This window comes from Myzus persicae, unplaced genomic scaffold (assembly GCF_001856785.1).
Source record: "Myzus persicae strain clone G006 unplaced genomic scaffold, MPER_G0061.0, whole genome shotgun sequence".
Lineage (NCBI taxonomy): Eukaryota > Metazoa > Arthropoda > Insecta > Hemiptera > Aphididae > Myzus > Myzus persicae.
Window position 1 is genome coordinate 155,519 of NW_019103903.1, and position 24,262 is coordinate 179,780.

General features: G+C 29.6%; 2 protein-coding genes across 2 annotated transcripts in view; one reads left to right on the top strand and one right to left on the bottom strand.

Annotated features, from left to right (window-relative positions):
* The window catches only part of LOC111036127, a 68,851-nt gene extending 67,201 nt beyond the window's left edge, over window positions 1-1,650 (bottom strand). Inside the window, exon 1 of the mRNA XM_022318031.1 lies at window positions 1,215-1,650. The gene's annotated coding sequence lies outside the window, so the exon portion shown is untranslated. The remainder of the gene's footprint in view (window positions 1-1,214) is intronic.
* A 2,716-nt stretch (window positions 1,651-4,366) lies between these two features.
* LOC111036119 (tolloid-like protein 1) overlaps window positions 4,367-24,262 on the top strand; it is a 58,247-nt gene continuing 38,351 nt past the window's right edge. Inside the window, exons 1-6 of the mRNA XM_022318023.1 lie at window positions 4,367-4,667; window positions 5,467-5,695; window positions 12,555-12,843; window positions 17,807-18,031; window positions 21,568-21,746; window positions 23,927-24,033. Coding sequence (XP_022173715.1) covers window positions 5,542-5,695; window positions 12,555-12,843; window positions 17,807-18,031; window positions 21,568-21,746; window positions 23,927-24,033 — 954 coding nt within the window. The 5' untranslated portion in view covers window positions 4,367-4,667; window positions 5,467-5,541. The remainder of the gene's footprint in view (window positions 4,668-5,466; window positions 5,696-12,554; window positions 12,844-17,806; window positions 18,032-21,567; window positions 21,747-23,926; window positions 24,034-24,262) is intronic.

A 24,262-nucleotide genomic window follows, 5' to 3' on the forward strand; every position in this document is an offset into this window, starting at 1 on the left:
TTTTCAAAGTTTGTTATCTATTCGTCTTTCTACTCTACGGTATTTTGGTCACACCTGAAAAAAAGAGAATTAAGATAATACTCTTACCTATGAGTTTGGATATACTATGTGTCTATGTTTATATATATATATCAACACTTGTGATAATATTTTAATATCGTACAATCTTTGATTTCAAATCTCATCATTGTTATCTGTGTTACACTATTGTGAGTAGCTTTTCCTATATGTACGAACTCATGTTCAACACTCAGAAGACAGAATACACTACAAATTGCGGCATTGAACTTTTACGTAGTACATTATATTCATAGACATATTATAATTACAATATGTACGTCTCCGGGTTTTCAATTGCAATATTTCAAGGTCATAATTCATAATATTATATGTATAGATATTATTATAGTAAGTGTAATGATTCATAATAGTACTAACAATTATATAAATACCATGCATTTTACGTGTCGTAAAGACTCTTGGAATTCAATCGTTTTCGGGAAAACTAAACCTCACCCCATCACTGACGGATGTTGCCATCCGTACCCGGAGCGAAGCGAGGTTCGGGTCATTTCTTATCTTTATTCGTTCAACACTATTCACTATTTCGGTTGGAAAAATTACGGCCAAATGTGGACGAACGTGGAGACGGGAAACGTTAACACATTTAATGGTAAATAAATAATAATTAATATTCTACCTGCTACGTGTCGGCAAGTACCGAAATGTAATCTAAACACACGTTCTAGTAAGTAGGTATAATACGCGCACAGCGGGATCTTTGGAGTTTTTCGTCCCGCAGAAAACGTCTCGACCAGAAGAGGGTCCGACAATTTTGTCAACAGTACATTTCATTTCATATAGTCGCTCGTTAGATCCTTGTTATATTTCTAGTAAATTCGTCGAGTGCGATAAAATCGTGGGAAATGTAAACATTGATACTTGGTGATAAATAAATAATATACACATGAAACCTGCTACGTCGGTAACTGGTAAGTATTAAAATGTTACCTAAACACACATTCTAGTACCTAGGTATAATGCGCGCACAATGAGATCTTTGGAGTTTTTCGTGCAGGACAAAGCGTCTCAACAGAAGAGGTTTCGACGCCGCGTCCCCAACGATTTGTTTCCCTAGGTACTCGTCGCGAAGTCGCTCGTGACATTCTCATGATATTTCTAGTAAGTTCGCAGGCAGGCTGTTTATTTCTTACCTTTACCGTGAGAATTTTTCCGGTCTCACTCCTGTCTTCCGATTCAAATGCGGTCGTTAGTCGACCGCTGTGACTGAGCTGCTCCCATGGAGAAGAAGAAATCTCAGTGGCCGAATGCCGGTAACGATGTCTTGTGTGTCGCGTCCGCGAAAAAACCTTCTTTTCACACAGTTACACGATCATCGGCGACAAACGATTACCGAACGGAAAACAAATAAAACGGTAAGTAATGAACAAATTTAGCGATAGCCGCGCATTTCCGCACCGTTGTAATCGGGCCGACTGCTTACGTTATACGATGGCAGTACGCGTTAAAGGAACGTTAAACCGAACAACGATAACTACAAAACCAGACCGACGAACCGACTGTAAAATGTTCGTCAACTTGTTACTGCCGTCGCGGCGCACTTACCTCCAGTCACCACTAGTCCGCCACGGGAACCACAACTGACCGGCCCAACCACCACCACCACCACCACCAGCCACTGCGACCGCCCCCACCTCGTTCACCGCGGTATTCACCTTGGCCGTAACCGCAGTTACCGCCGCCGAGTCCCCACTACCGCGATCAGTGTTCCCAGTATTTTCCGTATGTGCGCACGCACTCGTGTGTGTGCTTGTATTGTGTGAGGTGTTTTTGAATTGTGTGTGAGCTCGGCGCGTGTGCCGCGTAGTGCGTTCCCACGTGTGTTGTCGTAATGCGCGACGTCGCTCATCGTTGTCGTCTTCTGACGATTCGACATAACACAAACGGATACCATTATTAGGCACTAATCGTAGCCTGCGGTATAATAACAGATCTTGGATCATTTTATCAAAGTACTTATATATACACTGTACAGTGAAACCTCTCCTAACGGACACGTCCGAATTCCGGACAAAATTTCAGCAACCTCTAGTGTCCGTCATTTAGGGGCTTCACTGTACGTCTATGTATAGGTAACGTAATAAATTCAATATTGTTTAATAATATGATCTAAGATTCTAAAGGTGGGTTTCCACTATAATACGCTTTCGCTTTAAACATTTGCTGTGATTGGTTGGTTTGGCCAGGTTATCACGCGGTTGACCACGTTCCCGTGTTGTTGGAAACGGCTAAACATTTTTCGTGTACACTGCACACGTGTATAATAGTGGAAAAGTGGAAAGTGGAAACCAGGAAAGAGGAGGTACATACGGCACAGCGGACGACATTATGTCGACTCGGTCGCTAACGTTTTATGCGTACAGATCGCGCGCGAGGCGCTCTTCTCTCTCTCACGCATTAATATTTATTGCTTTCGTTCACTCGGCCGTATGCAACATGTGTATACCGGAAACCGGTCCGCTCGGATACCCGGTACGCGGTAGGCGAGTACCTGCGCGACCAACGCTGCTGAGGTTATAATATCGTGTTGATGGCCGTGTGTATGTGTGTGTGTATATACTTATACTATACTGTGTGTAATAATAATACAATTCTTTAACCCACACTAGTACACTATCTTCAGTCGGACAGACTCCACACTGCCGCCAGTGTGCCAAGGTGCTACCGCTCGTACAGATGAAATGCCGCATTTTCTAAGAATTATTCGACTACACGCGTCAGGTTTCTGCAAATGGCGAAAGGCCAAGGACACGTGTTCTACAACCACGGTATTGTGCGCGCAGGACATTTCTTTCCTTTTTGTTCTTACCACCCCCGCGCACACGCCTTAATACTGTTCGGGATAATTACGACGACGTCGAACAACACTATACCCCACCGTCGCGGCCGCCGCCATAAATGATCTATTTCATTAAATTGTTTTTCTAATGCCTATCCCAAGGTAGACTCATTCGAAAAACGATTTATCACCGCACATGTTCTTTTATCGTGGGATGCTGCCGTACCTACGTACACGATATTGTGTTTATGGCTGACATCGGTTTTGTGAAAAAAATAAAACAGAAAATAAGGAGTCCCCCGAGAAACAGATAGATAAATAATATTATTATGAACGAGCGAGATTGAAAAACGAAAATCGTGACGTGAAAATTACGATTTGGCGTTATCCCTATTCCCTGCCACGGGGTCGTCTAACGACATACGCGGTGTCGGTAAACGAAATCGCGGCGAGGGAAGTGCGATGACTAAGTGCGAAAAGGGTGCATTGCAAATCGTTGTTAACTAAAAACGCTATTATGTATTAAATGACGTCATGATATTTTGTTGCCGGATCCGAAAGATGTGCGAAAAATATATTATATCAAAACAACCATTAAATTTGCAGTGTGCACTTGGTGGGTTGCATCGAATATGAGAAACGCGTACGATGGATATCACGATGTTATATTCGAACCTATTACGGTTTTTGTAATTATCATTTATGTTTCCTGTCGTATGCGCAACGTTTTGAATATTTGAATGTCTATAGGTACATACGTAGTAATACGCGTAGTTTAAAAATATCAATTAATATGAGTTATGACCTTTTTTTGGTTTTAATTAAAAATATATTAATATTATAAAATTGGTATTCTTATAACGACTTAGGAATAAATATTAATAAAAATAATATTTTTGTAAATTATTTGATAAATACATTTTTATTTTTTTATATAATCGATTATACCTTTTTACTTTTTACTGAAGTGTAGACTGTAGTAGACAATAACATTATGATTCAAAATAGGAATTTTTATTTTTTATTTTTGCACTGTTGGGTTTTTTTCACCGATGAAATTCGCCTTAAACGAAAACATAATTATGCATCGACGGCTGATTTTATAGCTGCTGGTATTGTTATTATTATTATTATTATTGTTATTATTATTATTGTTATTATTATTATTATTACAGTCCGATCGATTTTAGGATTTATCAGAGTTAAACAGACATTTAGCCGTATAATAATAATAATAACAACAATATTTGCTGCCATTTAAATAGGTTAATATACTCGTTGGGTAAATAATAATAAGCTAGCACATTCAATAACGATATTATAACATTATTATTATACAAAAAGCGATACTGTGTGCGGCGATATAGGTTCGACAGGACGTGTGATAGGCATGTCAATATTTATGGTACACGGCGTCGGCGGCGGCGAACGCGGGAGATTGATACGGCGAAAGAGGGTGGATAAAATTATTGGTCATATAGGTACGGGCGCATCGCGTCTCGCGGGAGCTCTTTAGTAGTAACCGTAGAAGTACTCGTGCCGGGCGTAGTACGTGCTGCGTCGTTCCGTAGGCGCGCGAGCCGGTCGTTTCGTGTTCATATTATACTTTAATAATAAATATATTAATGATATTGCAATATTGTATCGTCGTGTGTGTTAAAAATAATTAATCTTATAATATACAGTATTGTCTCATCATATTTTTTTGCCGTCCTAATTGTGCGTACGTTTATTGCGAATATTCAAATATACATTAAATAATTTTTTATTCGTCCGAAAACTGCCGACACGTACAACTAAAACAGCCGTAAGTATCTAACGGCTTCTAAATTATAGTTAATATTTTATATATTTATTTTCACGTCGTCAGACGTTTTTTCATTATAAACCAGAGCATACCTACTAAATAGCATGGTAGTACCTATTGTCTAGCTATTTCAGACGAATGATATTAAAATATTCTTGTTTTTAAATTAACCGATTTTTACGAACTCGATGTAGAACATTAAAAAAAAAGATTGCTTATATTGTCACTGTTATTTGTATATTGGATCAAATCAACCTTTATAAATTATTTATGTTTCGATTTTTTTCTTTAATCAGTACCTATTGCCTATCATCTTAGTTAAAACACATTACGTTCTTACACATTGGTGAGTACAATTTCAAAAAATTAAACAGACAACTCTAAAATAATGAAAACTTAACTCTGTTGTGTTATTGTATTAAATCGTGATCGGTTTTACTTATTAATTATATTTTCTAGTTTTATTGACATTATTGAATACGAATCGTACCGATATCGCTGTTAATAAACTCTAAACACCGTTTTTCTCGTGTCCAAAACGTCCGTGGACTTTGTGATATAGGTACGCACGAGGAAGAGAAACGAGGCCACGCAATATTTTCTGAATCACAAAATAAAACATATAACACACTGCATTTGTGATAAGAGCCAATATATTATGATGATTGTACGTTTAACGGGCGCGTGTTATATTAATTATTTTATATTATTTATTTTTAATACTGTACATTTATTTGTTATAAAAAAAGTAAATACCACCATAATTTCCGATATTATATTATAATATTTCCTCTTACAGGATAATATGCAGACAACGATCGTCGTCAAACGGTGTTGAGCACTAGCCAGTGTAGGGACGACATTCGAAGTCGCTATGAAGGCGGTCGGAGGGTTCGTCTTGTTGATCCACGTTTTGGCGGGATTATGGCCTACAGCCGATTGTTCCAAGTTTACCGCCGATGAACTGCTTTGCTCGATTTATCCGAAAAAAATGTCTAATGATGTCGATTTAGACCCCTGCAAAGCCGGTAAGTAACGATGTTAAAAAAAAAAAGAGGAAAGAAATAACTTATATTAGCTTGTGTGTATACGTATATATACGTTACGAGGGGTCCTTGTAGATCTGGTGTTCACTGTTTGGGGTGCTTGACACGCTTTTCTTATAAACTCGCCCGCGGGGAGGTAATTTTCGTCGTTTACAGTTTTATAGTAGCTATATTTGATATACAGGGAGGGTTTTTCGCAGTGCACTAAAAATATCAGAATAACTGTTAAGGTGAACCTATAAAGTAAAACGACAGTTTGGTGAAAGACATTCTTTTTCATCTGGATGATTGGTATAGAACTCGTATTTGCTTCTAGACTTTGGGTCGTTAAAATACACAATGTCGATGAACTCTATATTATAATATAGTAGGACTTGTGTATTCGATATTGTATTCAATAATATTTCGATTGTTATAATAATATCATGATTTATAAATATAAATTTCAGTTTGTGCAATATTAAAAGAGTTTTTCAAAAAAGCTAAATATTGATCTTAAAATATATGTTAGACCATGTTTATAAATCATAACTTACAATGTTTTTTTATGTAATTATCATATAATACCTGCTTCTATGGTACATATATGAAATGCATATTATACATCAAATATTTTTTCTTAGTGTATAATATTATTGTTATACATTTTTATTATAATTGAGCGCTGTTTGTTTCTAAAATCAACATATAAAAAAATAACTCACATTTATTATCAAAAACAATATAATAAATCTTTGGAACTCGTATATTCTTTCAAACATCAAGAACAGAATTTCTAGTATACGTCTTTAACAGTTTAAAAAATAATCTAACAGCATTAAAAAATTCTTCAAAGTATAAAGTCGTTAGAGTTCGGTTTTGTATCATATATATATTTTTATGTACTATTTTGTTTTTATTAACTCTTTAGACATTTTAAACTTGTAAAGGTACTTCCATTTAAATTATAATATTCTTAGTATTTGACTGTTGAATACTACACGTGGTACTTACATAGCAATACAGTATTCATTAAAAAAATTGTGCATTATAGGTAACAGGCAATAGCCAATAAATATTTACGCTATATAGGTACATATTATTTGAATTGGAACGAGATGTCAATTTATCATTTAGATAGATACTTTTCAGTTTGCCTTAGCTATATTAAGCTTTCATAAAAAAATGATATGTTCGAAGTTTACCTATATGCTTTAAATTACTTATATTATAATATTTTGACATTAACACTACACTGCAAGCTTATAATACAGCATTAGCTATTACTTTGTCTTTATCTAAAATACATACAATAAGGTATCATTTTGGCAAGACGACCTTCTCTTAAAATCCTTCAATATTATATTATATTTTTTCTTTGTCACCTATTATCGTCGATGAATTACATTTTCAATTTGGTTAATGTATGTATATTGAACAAAAATGAATCTCAACTCTTTGAAAAGTTATAATATGTATAAATAGAAAATATATATTTTTAAATTTGGTTTTTAATTAAGATTTTGTTGTAGGTATGACATTCACACAAAATAAAGATTAGGTTAAATTGTTTTAATTCCAAACAAATCTAACTTGCACCTTGTAAAGTACGTATGTAATTTGTATAGTAATAATACCCATTAATTAAATTCAAAAATATAATATTCGCGAATAAAGAGGTACATGATCATCGTTTATTATTAATATTTGTTATTTGATTTCGCAAATTTAATAAACTTTAATTAACATCCCTATAAACTTAAAAATATAGCACTGTTGAAAGATATTATCATACGAAATCCTGAACTAAAATAAGTATCATGGTATATTAATATGCCTATACCTATACCTATATCTATAGGTACTTAATTTATTATATTAAAGTATTAAATACTTTTTACACATTCAATAGGTAGTATAATTCAATTAATTTATAAAAAAAATAAAACTATCACGTAAGAATATAATATTCATTGTTAAAAAAATTAATAACCTAATCAATTTTTTTTGATCTTACAAAATGGAAAAATTATAGTTCTAACTTTTTACTCTGTTCAAACATTATAAGAATTAAGAAATAACCGGGGGATTGTTTTTGATTCTTAAGCGACAATAATGATACACTAGAAACATAATGAAACATCATAAATCATAAATAATTAAATGAAAAAAAAAATTAGCTAAATTGAAAATAAATAAAATAGGCATTTATTAATTATTATACTTTATATTTTATATAGTTTATAATTAGTATTTAGTAGAATAAACAGTAATTAAAAAGAGTTTTACGTGTGTACCAACACAATATCGAGGTCAGCTTATATTCATAGTAAATATAGTATGTATTAATTACTATATTATGAAGTCATGACCTCTTCTTCGTAAAATGTTGTGAAGATAATTTTTAGTCTGGCCTTTGCTTTAGACTTGTAATAGAAACAGTTTGTTGGTACAAAATTGTACCTAATTCTGTTTAATATTTATCATTAAGTGATAGTTATGAAATATGTCTCCAAATTTATCTTTCTGCAATAAGTTACTGTAGTCTGTATAAACTTATATGGACATTCTGTACATACTGAAATAAAACATTTAAATAGGTAGGCTATGTTCTAATGTATATTATAATTTATATTGAACAACGTTAACAATTTTTTGAACACTGAATTTGGATTAAAATTGAACTGCTGAATATTGTATTCATCCATACTTTACTATTAAAGTGTTACGTCATATTTGGAAGTTTTAAATTGTAATATTTTAGACACTGATTACTCACATAAAATTATTATATCGTAAAAACCTTACGAGAAAACACAAATAATGTTCTTAGGTACCTTTAAGTTAAATTAATTCACTCTGTTATTAGAGGTAACTACACAAAATAGAAATTGCCGAACACAAATTTGATGTATTGTACGTTTGTGAGACTGAGACAACATATTCGGGTGTGGCATCCTCTTAATATTTAATAATCTCAACGCATGTACATACGTATTGAAATTTCTAGCTAATTTCAAATATTTTATTATATATCTTCTGTAAATTATAATACAATATAAATACTATAAATTATAATATCCTTTTACATTATCAAATTTACATATTGCATTATTGTTGGATATAATAATAATAATTATAGTAACGAGTAATAAATACTAAAAATTGTTTGTATCTAATACATATTTATAATAATATTTTTTTACATCAAAAACACAGTAAATTACATTTTTAGAACATACAACTCGGCAACTATTCTTTATACTAACTTTTATAGTTAAACATAATATAGTTCACATTTATCAATATATTATATTAATATTAAATCAATCAGATTTTGTTAAAACATATATTTTGAGACAATAATGAATTTTAACTGCAATAGGCTATAAGTAATCTTACTTTATTTCCACTTAAAGTTCAAAATGTACTAAATAATTCAAATACTCACGTTATGGAACCGGTCGTACACTCCAATATGTTATACCCTTAGCCAAGACTTCTGTCTATACCTCAAATAGAAATCGACTTGGATTTAATTTTTTACGAGTTGTGTACATACATGATTCTGACATTTTTACTCGCTGTTTACAATCAGGCATCATGTAGCTAAAGAGCATAGAGGTAGGTATTATACCATACCAATACCATATCACGATTATGGTTAGTACATATGAGTTATTACCATTATTGCAATAAATAAATAATTCGAACATCCTAATGAGTTAATAATTATATCTACCAGTTTATGGTACATAGAGTTTCACGCGTACCCCATTTCGTCGAGGCCCACGGTCGTGATCTTAATTCTTTCGGGGGAGGAACTTCTTCGGATTTAATGCAAATGAAATGAACTTATTATAATTCCGCCCACCGCTTCGAGGCATCTTTGATGATGACTGTTAACGTGTAACTCGGTGAATGAACATGAGTACTTATATAATATGATTTCGGTAGCATTAATAGGTTTCGTTAAACTATTGACGAAAGTTAAGATATTTCAATCGAAATATTGCGTACACCGACTGGATGAGTGAGACAATTAGGCTTGTCTCGTGCAAATTTTCTCGAATCAACAAAAAGTTATTATATTATTTTCTCGACCCAAATATCATCGAGCGTTATTAATTTCGTTTTCATTTCTATCGCTTCCGAATGAGAATAACCACTTATACATCATACGTTTATGCTACCAACTACTTAACTAGTAGGTAACTACCTACCTATACGTTTATACGATGCATACGTACGCTACTGGAGAATCCGCTGTACCGTATAATTATAACACACTATAACCGCACTCATTTTCGAATTTTTTTTTGTTAACCATACGCGTTTTTAAGAGTTGTACCATGCGTGGTATAGCCATAATACCTAATATGTATATATAATTTATACATATTGTTTATATTGAGGTTATTATATTATATGGGTATAATATAGCTATATAGGTACTTTTAGCAGGCAATTACGATGTGCACGCTCTGTAGTATTGAAGATATATCTCATTAATATTATTCCTTTTTTTTATACACTTTGGTTAACACTACACATTATTATCAAACACGTCATTTAAATACGGATTCTAATGTCTTACAAGCGAAAGTCTTATTTTTATCGTTATACACTTATGTATACTCATATTTAGAGTTAGATACGCGTATAATGGGCATTAAAAATAATAAATTCTGAAACAGAGCTCATTTGTCAGATTTAATTTCGTCGGGAACATTTTTTTTTTTTCAAGAATTCAAGGATTGAGTAATAATATAGTCATTGCTTTTGAATGTTTTTACATCGTCTTTGATGCGTTTTAGAAAAAAAAAGTAACATAATCATCATACATCCACTCGAAACAATGAATTAATAATAATTATATGTTTTACGTCGTATATAAGTAAACTATAGTTCATAGTAAATTGTATAGTTATAGTATCTTGATACTGTATTTTGTATATAATGTATTATATTATGTCAAAAATAATCGAGTATTATACATTTAATAAAATATTAGAAACTCGTTAAACATTGGTAGTAAAATCTTACCAAAAAATAGTATCTGAACTCATTTTTTGTTGGTTTGGTTTGGTTTTCTCGAAATTTAGAATATATAAATAACGGAGGCCGAAACGTGTTTCTAAACTTGTTTAAAACGCGCACACTAAAAACGGCTAATCCGTATTATACTTAATGCTCACCGTACGCCTAGATTGTGTAATCTACAAACTATAAAGTATATAATGTGTATGGCCAATCGAGTCAACACTGGACACATTGTTAGCTGTTACGCAAATCTGTATTTCGCTCTTGACTGATGTACCTACCTACCTACCACATATAATAGAACGCATGTAAGTTCAATAGTATTCAAACGATTTCTGTTCAAGAATACTATACTATTATAATACTCGTGTAGTGGTTAAGGGACGAGTTTATCACGTAAATTAATGACATTATTACCTATTCTTAATCCTAGCATTAGGAAAAGGGACACGTTCTGCTCGCGAGGTACCTACCCACTTAAGTCAGTAAAACAGTTTCGTTTGCTCTATAGACTACAACGTGCGTAGTAGATACATCATTCAGATACTTGTGATAAATAAGTTACATATCACTCTTACTGGCTGAAGGTATAAATTACTAAAGTAATATATATATATATATATATAGACAGTATACCAAATAAAGCAAAATAAAAAATAAAACTGTAATCATATGATTTTCATACAGGGAATTGTTGTGCGTTTATAAATAGGTATTGGATACATCAGCAGTGTATACATATATAATATAATAAAATATATAACTGATATTTTGTACTTTAATATAGAGACATAACGATTAAGTTCCTGGAGGCGTTGTATTAATTTTAATAACATTTAAAATAAGCGCGTATCAAACTATTAAGACTAGATTAAAAAACTATTTTATTAACATATATTTAATATTTATTGGGTTGGGTTTATGTGTATGTTAAAAATATTTTACCGGAATTTCTAGTCCGTATTATTGAAGTATTAAACAAATTCCAGATCATAATCTGGAATTTGCTTTAAACACTTGGTATACATTGAATTATGCTAAAAGTCTGAAGACTTTAAATTAATAATTTTGAAGTGGCCATTATTATAAAATCTCATTATATATTATAATATTTCAAAAAAATATAAATTATAGTATTATATTATATTATATTTAGAAAAAAGTAAATTATAATCGCGTTTTAAATAATTATAAAACAAAAGATATAAATTGACCATCACAAATAATTGGTTTTATAATCGGATAATCCAATGCATTGAATATTAAGACTATAAATAAATATAATAGGTGTTATAGTGTAGATAACTATGATAATATATTTTTGGCCATTGTTAATTCGCGAAACTTGGTTTGTTTTCCAATAAATTGCTACTGCTTATTTGATTGTAAAATTTAAAATTGTTTAATTAAAACAACTAATAAAGTATTATTCAAGCCCACTGCATTCTATGAATTTATGTACAGTTAGCCCAACACATTCTGAATATCTGATGTGCTTAAATCGTTTTAAAATTAATAGCAATTATCTATAATCCCTGAAGAAAAACAAAATTCGTAGTCTTATTTAAGAATCAAAAATGCTGCTCCAACTGTTATTATTCATCAGTGTCTACTTTTTTGTTTACATTACATTATTTCATTAATAATTGCTAATTCATTCCAATTTCTGGTTAACTATTTGGTATTAAAAATACAAAATAAAATAAAATCATTATTTTATAGATATCCAAAGTGTAATTTAAAGAGTGTAGATAAAATAAAATATTAAAACTATATTATTTCGAATATAACCAGGTATTTAATAAAGAATTTTTTTCAGGTAATTTTATGGGTGATATAGCCGTACCCGATGTAGAGTACACTAACAAAAAAGAAAAAGACAGAAGGGCATATGCAGAAAAAGTTGAAAAATACAAAAAAGAAATCAACGAAGGGCTGCAAATCGAAGAAGAGGGTATCGTACCAGCAGGGACGAGTAAGTCAATTGATGTACCGCAGATCAAGATAAGACACAGGCATAACAACAGGACAAGGAAAAACCACTTGAACAAGAGAAAAAACGATGATCATCGGGATAAAACTGCAGTTATTGATAATTCTCTAAGCAGGTATCTATCTCAAGGGGCTTACATAATAGTATGTATACATTATAATTTATAAATTTAAAAAAATATATCAGGATATCAGTTAGTACACCAAATTAGTCGTGTATTATAATTATAACATAAAACAATAATAAACAACACATTTGCCACATTTTCCTATTTTAAATCTGTATTTGTCAATACTAACGTATACACAAATTGAATGAAAGCGCAGATCTATTGGCTAAATGTTTAAAACAATTGTATTCGCTGCATAGGTACATTTTCATGTCGTTTTCTTCTCACAGACACTGCTGAAAAATGCCATTTGTAATTAAATGGTACCAATCATCTGTCTCTAGTTTACCATGTAGATCGATGCCATCTGCACATTTCGGAGCGCTATATCAACTCAACAAAATAATAATTTGAATGATCATATTATATTGTAGTTGCATTTTATGATTCTTTTAAATGTGTGAGTGTACATAAAGGGTTCGTTTACAAATATATTAAAGTGTGGATATTTAAAATGTCTGATTTTTTTTGAATGTAGGTATAGTTTTTAATATTTGTCAATGTTTTACTACGTTTCTTAATGAATTTATGACGAGCCTACATAATATTGTAGTTATACAATTTCATCGAAATAGTAAAACTGTACCTACCTATTGAGTTATTTTCATATATATATGTATTTTAGATGATGTGTTCATAACTGACAAGTACGAAAATTATTGATATAATTATATAAATGTATAATAATAAGGATTTTTTTTTCATTCATAATAGTTATAGTTCTCACTTTTATTTTGTATACACTACATAATATGTAACACAGTGTGAAAAATAATGAACTCGTTCTATTTTATCAATACAATGAATGCGTTTATCAGGTTAAACTATGTATATAGAAACAAAGAATACAAATTGAGTTAAATTTTGATGATTTTTAAGTGCTCTTTTAGAATATTTTTAGTTTGGTATAGTTACTCTTTGTAGGTATATTAAATTCGGAGATAATTGTATTTAGTTTATAACTCCGAGGATTGATTACATAATCATAAGTCAATCTAAAAATAAAAAACACTGTTAAAAATAATTGGTTACTCATATACGTGTTGTTAAGAATGTTAAGAATTGTTAAGAAAAAACACATGGCACACTACATACGTTCGTTCTGCCGTGTACAAATCGATCCTTAATTATTATATTAAATAAGGAAAATTGAAATTCTTCAGAATTTATATTCTCTTCGTATGAACTCAAATTTAACATTTTCACTTACTGTTTTCTATAAGAGACATGACGTTCCTATCACTATAATAATATATTTTATGAAATAGAAAATCATTTTTAGAACTCTAGTGAACCGTGATCCATATGGATTCATCGTGAATAATTTTCATCGACATATTTTTATCAGGGCAGCGAAAAAAAAACATTTCTCTTCATCAAAAATGTGTGCGGTCGATTTCGAAAAACGAAATCATTATTGTTACCCAACCGTCGGGACCATGGTACGCACATGATAGCTGATAGGACAACTCTATTACAGTTAAGGTATTACATACGAGACACGTTGTAGTTGTGCAAAAGACTGCAAGACGAACGTATTGTCGAGTTTGATTTTCGGTTGTCAGGTCATCACGTCGGCACGTCTGTCGCTATATATACATTATACATTGTATAATACTAGGTACCAGCGTCCAGCTGTGCTTACATATAGTACACATAAGTGGTCTGCATAAATGTCGCCAATCGTTGTCACTTGAACACAATGTCATAACGTTTTATTTTTCTATATTAATGTTTTATTATAAGTTATAATTGGTTAAATTATATGTTAGACAATACCTACGGAGTTGCGTATTACTTACCTATATTATCACATAGGTACGAATAATTGTTATTTTTTCGATTTATGATGGCTCATAATCATTCATACCTATGTATATAATAACCAAAGTTTAGGACAAGTAGCACAAAAAACAAATGCTCTTATGTATGTACTTATGAATTTAATTAACTGCACTAAAAATATAGAAATTAGCACAACAATTTTTTAAGACAAATACATTTTTAATTTAATTTTTAAGTATTTCACGAGAGTAACAAAAACATAAAATTAAGAAAATATTGTCATAATTATTATAGTTAACTTAGCCTTAAGTTAAAAATAACTGATAACATTTGGATATGAATTATTAATTCATAAAAAAAGATTTCCATCTTCTTATAGAAACTGGTTGTATCATAGATAATATTCTAAAAAAACACTACAAAATAATTTATAAAAATTAATTGGAAATCGTTAAATATACCTTAACAAGGTTAAATTTTTACTGTTGTTATTAAGTTTAATGTTATACTTGAATTACCCTATACTTAAAATGTATTCGTGTAAATTACTCTGATTTGTTTAGTTATGTACAATATGAACAAGTCATAGCTATTAAGTCACTATGTCGAATCTCGTTGTTCTTAAAAACATTGTAAAAAAAAATAAAAAATAAAAAATCCTTTTCGTTTTTATGGGATAAGTAGATAACAGAAAATAAAAAGTTATCTTGAGCATAGGAAATGGTTGTTTTGCATACGTCATAATATTATGTGCTTGGTACTGAAATAACAACAATAACGAATAAAACAGTATATTATATATATTTATATATCAAATCGTGTATACGGTCGCAATTGTTTAAAAAATGGTGTAAGCATTCCCTCCCTGTTTGCGGAAATGAGTGTTTTTTGTTGAATGAGAGGGAGAGAACCCAATTCAAAATACATTAAAATCAATTATATAGAAAACTAAAATTGAAGTGAATTACAATCAGAATAGTAAACATGACAATGTTGTAATAGTAAATCAAATAAGAAATGATGGATCTTCATTGACCAGCTTTATCAATCATTCTGTATAGTTGATTATTTTTTAAACAACGTATGTAACATATAGGAACGGTGAAAGTTCTAGGATACTAGAAAATTAACATCGCCCAATTATATTGGAGAATCTATATTCGAATAAATAGTTTTAGACAATTAAATAATATTACTACTTATTAACACTTTTATCAGCTAAACATTTTAAATCGATAGCACAAAACAAGGGAACATTAAATTTTTAAAATAAATGCATACCAGTTGAAGAACTTTCGCTCTACCTGCAGTTTTAACTTGACGCTTATCAATTATAGTGATAGGATCGTAGAAAATTAAATTGTACCGTCCTTAAAAACAGAAATTACGATAAAACAGTGAAGGATTAGAGGACGATAATTTAAAATCAACGCAAATACAAGCTTAACAAAACTCAACAACTTAAAAGCTTTATAGGACATAATAATTATAGTATTTTAAATGTGTCGGCTGAAACACAATTTCTCATCAAAAATAAAACCTAGATCAACCACCTCGTTCTTTGACAATGCCTTATTAACCGCACTTCAATCAGGTACTAGCTTATAGGATTATTATAGAAATATAAATCCTTAAATATGAAGTTAAAGTATGAAATTTTCAAAGGAAGACAACTAAAATCTTATGCTTATTTCGTGACGTTGATATAATAATTGCAATAGTATTATTTTGAGTGTTTTCATCCCAATCGATACAACTGATTTACTTGCTGGGGAAAATTGTGAGCTTGATTTTTACCATTATTATTTATGTTCCTTCGCGGTTCCAATGATATTTGATTAATTATGGCTGCAGGAATGTTTAGAGATGCCATGTGTTCGCTTGTTTGTGTGAATGAATTGCCCACACAATATTCTTATATCCCATATTGAGGATAGAGAATACTTTAATTATATTTCGAGTATTATAATATTATTGTAGCAGTTTATCATTACGTTTGCGAGGTTACAACAATGTTTTTAAGAAAGATTTTTACAAACGTCACACCTCACACACTAATAAATAAAATGTTTTAATAATAATCAACATGCGTTTTTAAAAGAATATGTTATAAATAATGTGTTTTTTTATCCGTAAACCTGGTAAATATTAGGATATTTAAAAAAAAATTTCGATGTATTTTATATTTTTATAAAATATTAGTTAGTTCATAATAAATTGACTGAATAATTATTCTGTCCACAGTGTAATGTAATGTACCTATATGAATATTAATGACATCGAATGAATAAAATTGCTTTTCGATCGATTTAAAACTTAACATTTCTCTATTTAGTGTAAGTATTCTTGCATATAATACAAATTTACTCCATCCCAGGACGCAAAAGTGAAATGTTATTAATTAAACAAATTTAAAAATTTAAAAATTTTCTCCTAACACTTAAATTAAATTAGAAAACCACTATGTTAGCTGTATATTATTTATTTATTTATATAATATTAAACGAGCTTTAAACCCTTTATCAAATTACAAAATAATTATGTATATACTTTCTGTAGCTTATATTAATAATGATAATTTAATAACTTGTAAAATATATAAAGTATGTATGTGAACATAGATACTTGTATATGATATTTATGGTGTTAATACGTTTTACAGTTTTAAAAATTCATCTTTAATAGCTTATGTTTTTTATTTATTTATAGTAATCTCCATTGATTATTACTATAAAATTACATTATACACACATATTATATTATTTTATATATTATTTTTTTTATGAGGACTATGCATTTTGAAATTCTAGCATTTGAGACTTTTTCTCTATCTGATATTTTATAAGTATTTATCGAATTTCTGAGATTTAGTTTATCTACTCGTATTGGTATCCATAATATGTACTCATAATTCATATACCTACGCGTTTGGTGTACTAAAAATTAATATTATTGTTCTCGTATTAAATAGATGTATTTCTTAATAAATTACAAATTTTACTTCCTAGTGTAAGTCGGAAGTGGGCAAATTAGAATACGCACTCACTGGAAAACGATAATATAATTTACTATACCATCTCAATAATTCAATCTGATAATGTCGAAATAATGTGTTTGGTTTCAGGGACATTGTCCATTTGAGGAGACGTAGAGCGGCCACGGCAAGAAAAGAAAGGGTATGGGATTTTGGCGTAATACCTTACGAGATCGACAGCAGCTTCGGCGGTCCGCACAAAGCACTGTTCAAACAAGCCATGCGGCATTGGGAAAATTTTACTTGTATTAAATTCGTCGAACGTAATCCAGACGAGCATCCTAATTACATTGTGTTCACCGAAAGACCTTGTGGGTAAGACGTTTCGTATACATCCTTAGAATACGGTTCATATCTAAATCTCGTGTAATGCATCCTATTCTTGAATAATAATATTATTGTGGTATAGTGACTTTTATAAAGTAAAAAATAAACGTTATCGTATTATTCCGGTTTTTAAGATATCCAAATTTCTGTAGGTACTATATATATATACTTAGTTTCAAAACCTTACAGATAGAAAGTTAATAGGGTTGGGAGCTTAGTCCTCAGAAAATATCTATGTAATAATTTATAGGGGATTTTATCATTTTTGGCATGCACGATCGTGATAAATATATTAACTTCCCAAATCCATGACTCTATCTCGTCCTATGAGCTCTATATTATAATTAACATGATGAATACTTCATACTAAAACAAAAAAATGTTTAATAGGTATCAACAATAAATTATATATGTATATTATTAAATTATTAAACAATGTAAAATTAATTATTGCGCACCACTAACTCTATATTATAACGAAATGTTCAATACACTCGTCGCATATGATGTTAGTTCAATAATTTATTTATTCTTCATTAAAATAACGATTTCGTGAGTTCACAGTTTGCAATACTATACTTCAAATATGATACAATCAATATGAATTGTATAAGGAAAGTTTTTTGAAGTACAAAAGAAATTAATTTTAAAAATTGTTTTGAATATATATTTTTAAATCGACTAAATAATTTAATATTAAGCTATTATAGTTAAACTAAAATATAAATAATTATTAAAACCTTATTATCTTATTAATACAAGCGATGGATTACTACGATATATATAATATGATTGCCGATTGGTACATTTTAGATTAATAACCCCGTGTTCTATTTTAAAAGTTACAATATTTTTTACCTATTCGGCATTTATACTCTTTTCGTCTGAAATTATAACTAGTACTTAGATCCAAATGGATAAGGTTCAGAAACGAAGTAATAATCTGCATTTCAACGTGTCTTTTTTAAAGCTTAAAGTTTGAATCCTAAATATCTGCACATAGGTATGGATCACTATAGATAATTCATACAATAATTTAACAGAGTAATATTTATTTTAATTTGGATTTCCTATTTCCTTCTATAATTTTGTAATACACACACACAAAATAATGATCATAATAGCTATAGTAAAATTGCCATAACAAAAGAATATGTTTGAACAAATGTATAGTTACATTTTTAGTACAATCATATATTATTATCTACATCTGTACAATTTTTTATAGACATTTCATATTCAAGTTTATACGGAATCGGATATTTAAGCAAAAAATAACGTTTTTAGATATTTTATTATGTTTTATATTTTTACTTGTTAATGACTTATATAGTAATATGTAAATATGAAGTTTAAGAACTATAACAGTTATTGTTTAGTTTTTATAATGAATTAAATAATATTATAATAATAGTTGGTTTGTATTTTGTGTTGATTTGTATTTGAAAAAAAATTAGCTCAAATTACCTATTATTAATAGCAAAATAAATTTCTTATAAAGCAATTTAAATTCTTAGAAATATATGCTGGCAGACGGTCTCCGCTCAGAATCGTTTATCGTATGAAATAACTAATCAATGGATTCAAATTTAATACATCCATTATAGTGGCCTACATATTAATAGTCTCTATAACTATTATACAGCAGAAAGACTTCCTCGATTTTTTTCTCACAAAATTATGTTTTTCATACATCGGGTGGAATTGACGAATCATTTTTTTCCGTATAGGTTAGGTATTAGTCAAACTATTATTCGTAGGAAATTGAAACTATTTATCATTATGTATAGCTATATCTAGGTATTATTATTAACATAAAAGATAAAACATTTAATATAGCTCTCTTAATTTACTATATTATATTAGTATATATAATACGCGGCTGCATCCAAATAGATCCCATACCTGAAAATTTACTTTCAAATTGAAACATAATATATTAAACTATGAAGTACGGAAAAACAACAGAACCATACGATTAAAGGTAAAGAAATATGTTTGGGTAAAAACAGAAATGGTCAAATTTGAAAAAAATTAAATAAATATTTTGGAATTCATAGTTAATATTTGTTTTAAATTTTTACCTCAATAAAATAAAATATCGAAAAAAATAAAGATACATATAATAATAAATAAAAAAAAAATAAAAACATTATGTCCTACTTATCTATGTCGAAACACAAAACTCCATTTTTAACCATACCTGCATAACATAGACAGTCCTAATTCTGTATAAAATGGGAATTAAAATTGAAAATGCTTTTAAAATAATTTGTTACCAATAATTTGGATAACATATCATTCGTAGAAAGTAACAGCCCGGGAACATTATTAATTTCATCTAATCCAGAAGAAGAATCATATTTTATGGATTTGATTACTTTTATGATTAATTTGTTGTTAATTTAATTAAATGTATCAAAGGACATATCCGCAAAATTTTAATGTGGTTGTTTAGTATATCAGAAAAATATCTATATTATGTATCATTTGTTTGCATGGCTTATAATTTTATACGGTTGTACAATATATATGTTTGGTTATTAGTTCTACGTTTGTAAGGTAATCATTAAAGTAATTAGATATTGATTTTGATTTACCAGACGTACTTAGTTTTTCACTAAATTTGTTAATTTTTGCATGTCACTAGTATCGTTTGATTGTGATATAGTTTTGATTAAAGTACTTACTTTTTCTTTTGTTTTGTTTCTGTTTTTTATACACTCATCACAATACAACCACCTTTTGATTTCATAAAATCTAAGTTTTCGCGTCCATGTTCGATTTTGCATAATATGTAATAGCTATACCTATACGCTCATCTATTTAAATATACTGTCTAAATTTTGCTAAACGTACACTTTGCATTTTGAATACAATGTCTTACTGACTGTTTTACAAATAATTAACAAACACAACTTACTCAATTATTATATTATTAATTTTTATGAACTATATAAAATATGCTTTTAAAAACATCAATTCAAATTTCTAACTAAATAATGCTAACTGTTTTAATATTTAGACTAACAAGTTAAATTACCTACTTAATATTTTTTACTCATCCACCATTTAAATATCATAACTTTCTAGCCACTGTGTATAAACTAAAAAGAAGACTTAATTAAGACAATGCGAGTATGCGACAGTGGCCAATGATATAGGTTGTCTTATGTTACATTATCATAAGTACTAACTGATAGACATTTTAGAATTTATGTTTCTAATCAATATATTTGGTTTAATATAGTTTATAATAACTTTAGGCGGGAATAAAATTCAGTCACGATTAGGTCTATGGAAATGATAAATAATATAGTATTATGTGCGGGGATGGCCATTATAACATAACAATATATTACCATATACATGTATAATCATGTCGTGTAGGAATCCCGGCGGACGCTTCGCCGGCGTGTTATATGAACATTCCAAATAACTAAGTATTTAAATAATTCTTGTTGGTAGTTCACATTATAGATTGAAGATTTATGTGTATATTCATTTTTTCCCTCTTCTCTTAGATGCTGTTCTTTCGTGGGCAAACGTGGCAACGGTCCGCAGGCGATATCTATAGGCAAAAACTGCGACAAGTTTGGCATTGTCGTGCACGAGCTTGGACATGTGGTCGGCTTCTGGCACGAACACACCAGGCCGGATCGTGACAATCACGTGCAGATCGTGAGAGATCACATCATAGTCGGTAAGGCGATGTGAAAATATTTCAAAACATCATATTATATCATAATAAAATATTGTACATTATATTGCATTTTTTCAAACATAATATTATTCGGCGAATGACAAATAGATAAAATTTGATTCGTACCACACTATCGCTATTATATTACATTATATAAACATATAACTCACACATTTATTGAGTTGGAAATAATAATAAATTCCTTAAGGCGTTCTCCGTGTGTCTCTGTAAATGAGAGAGTCCTTACCCAACCTTTCCATTTCGTGATTGGCACTTGTGTTTTTAAAATATCTCTTGGTATTCCGTGGGCATCCCCGCAGTTCAGTCAAAAATATTCTAAATAAATATTTTAAGTCTTGTGTTATATTTTATTTTTCTGTTTACAACAGATACGATGCATGTGATGAAAATATAATCAGATATCTATTGTTTGATACTTAAATAGTGAGAAGAAACTTGCAAATTTTCATTGTTGAAAATTATTGTTCTAATATACCTAATTGGAAAAATATTATTATTATTTCTCGTGGAAGACATATTTTATTAATATTTTGATAAAATATCAATTTAATAATATATTATTTCTTTGAAATGAATTTTTTTCCCTTTCTCGAAAGTCAATCATTTGTTACTGTTACACATACAATATATAAAGCCTTATAAGTTCCATGCTCAAATTGAAAATGTCGGGTTATTATTTTTAAAAATTCCAATAACTGTACTTCTTTCGTTGAAAAATTAATAATTCAATTTCATAAACAAACAATACCAACACAAATGGTTAAGTTTCACAGAGTAAGAACAATATAAGATAACCACATTTTTGCTATTTTCAATAATTCATGAATATTGAATATTATTGAATTATATTTTTAATATCCATCATACATATTATCATAATGAACATATTATATCATTATTTTATTATACTGCTTGTTTTGATTGTAAAGTTCTTAATGTCGCAATACCTATATTCTACAACGTTTATCGCAAAATCGTTTTGCAACAATCGGAAACGGTTTGCGGTATGATTATATTACTATTATTTTGTAGAATAATATTATAATCTAATTACAAAATATCATGGGCAGTGTGAATCGTTTAACGATTTAATTATTTTTAATCGGAGACGAACCAAAGCTTACACGTGTTTAAATAGCTGCAGGAGTCAATCTGTCAATGGTCCACGGGTATAAATGTACTATTTAAACTCATTACTCACTTATATACCTACACTCACGTGCAGTGATAGTAAAATTACGAATGCAAAATTTGCGCCCGAGAGCTGATAAATCATCCGCCGCCACGCTGGTGGTCGGTTCATGAATTCGATCTTCACTGAGCTATACATGCTTATTCATCCATTAATCATCAATATCGTTAACTAAAATATTGCTAGCAACGGTCAAACGTAATTTATATGAGTGTTTCCGTGTTTTCGTAGACGACCCTCATCGTAATCCATAGTGCGGTATACAAAACCATACTATTTTCGTCTGTATACATACCTATTATATGCATACTTAGTTAAGTAATACTTATACAGAAATTAGTTTATTGGATATTTGTTTTCAAGGGTTCAAAAACATGAATAGTTTTTTGTAAGATCTATACTATTTTTTTTAAATGTCAGCGCAATATTTGTTTACTCTCAGACCAATGAGCAACATAGATAAAATGATTTCACCTAAAATAATTTTTTATGATCTTTCAGATATTTTAGGTTATATTATTGTGTTAAGTATAAAAGAACATAGATATAATATGCATATTGCGTACTTTAAGGAATTAAATATATTAAATAAATAAAAATAAAAAAACATAAAATATTAAGTAATACATTAATGGTATAACAATATTTTATATTATTATATCATCATTGACGCCTGTAAATAATATTATTTATGTTTGTTATTTTTAAACATGAAGCTATGCTCTAAATCTTAAATCGGTTTCTTTGTGATGATTATAGAGTTAATAGTATTTTACCAGTCACTTTTTGTTGTTATTACTTATCGTAATTTGTAATTAATAGGTATATAGTTTTTTTGTTGTATAAAAGGGATTTATAAGTACGTGATTCAATTAAACGAAATTAATTTGAAATTGTTTTATTTTAAGAAAACAACATAAAGTTGATTATATTCGCATTTTTAACTCCTCATTTATCTGTTTATTAGGACAAGAATACAATTTCAATAAATTAACCGAAGAAGAAGTAAATTCATTGGGCCTTCCATATGATTATGATTCCATCATGCACTACGCTAAGAATACGTTTTCAAAGGTAAGCCTAATAATTATGGTTTTTATACTGGTTGGAACAAGTGGATAATGAGTTCTTTTTAAATAACAAATAATAATGAACTAAACATTTGTTCGATATAACAATAATAATAAGTAAAAAAAGTGTCAATAATAATATTAATTTACAAGTTAATGTCATAGTTTTAAATTCAGTGGATTGCTTTAGCAGTCACATTGAATTAATTCTTGAGCTGACCGTTGCATTTTTT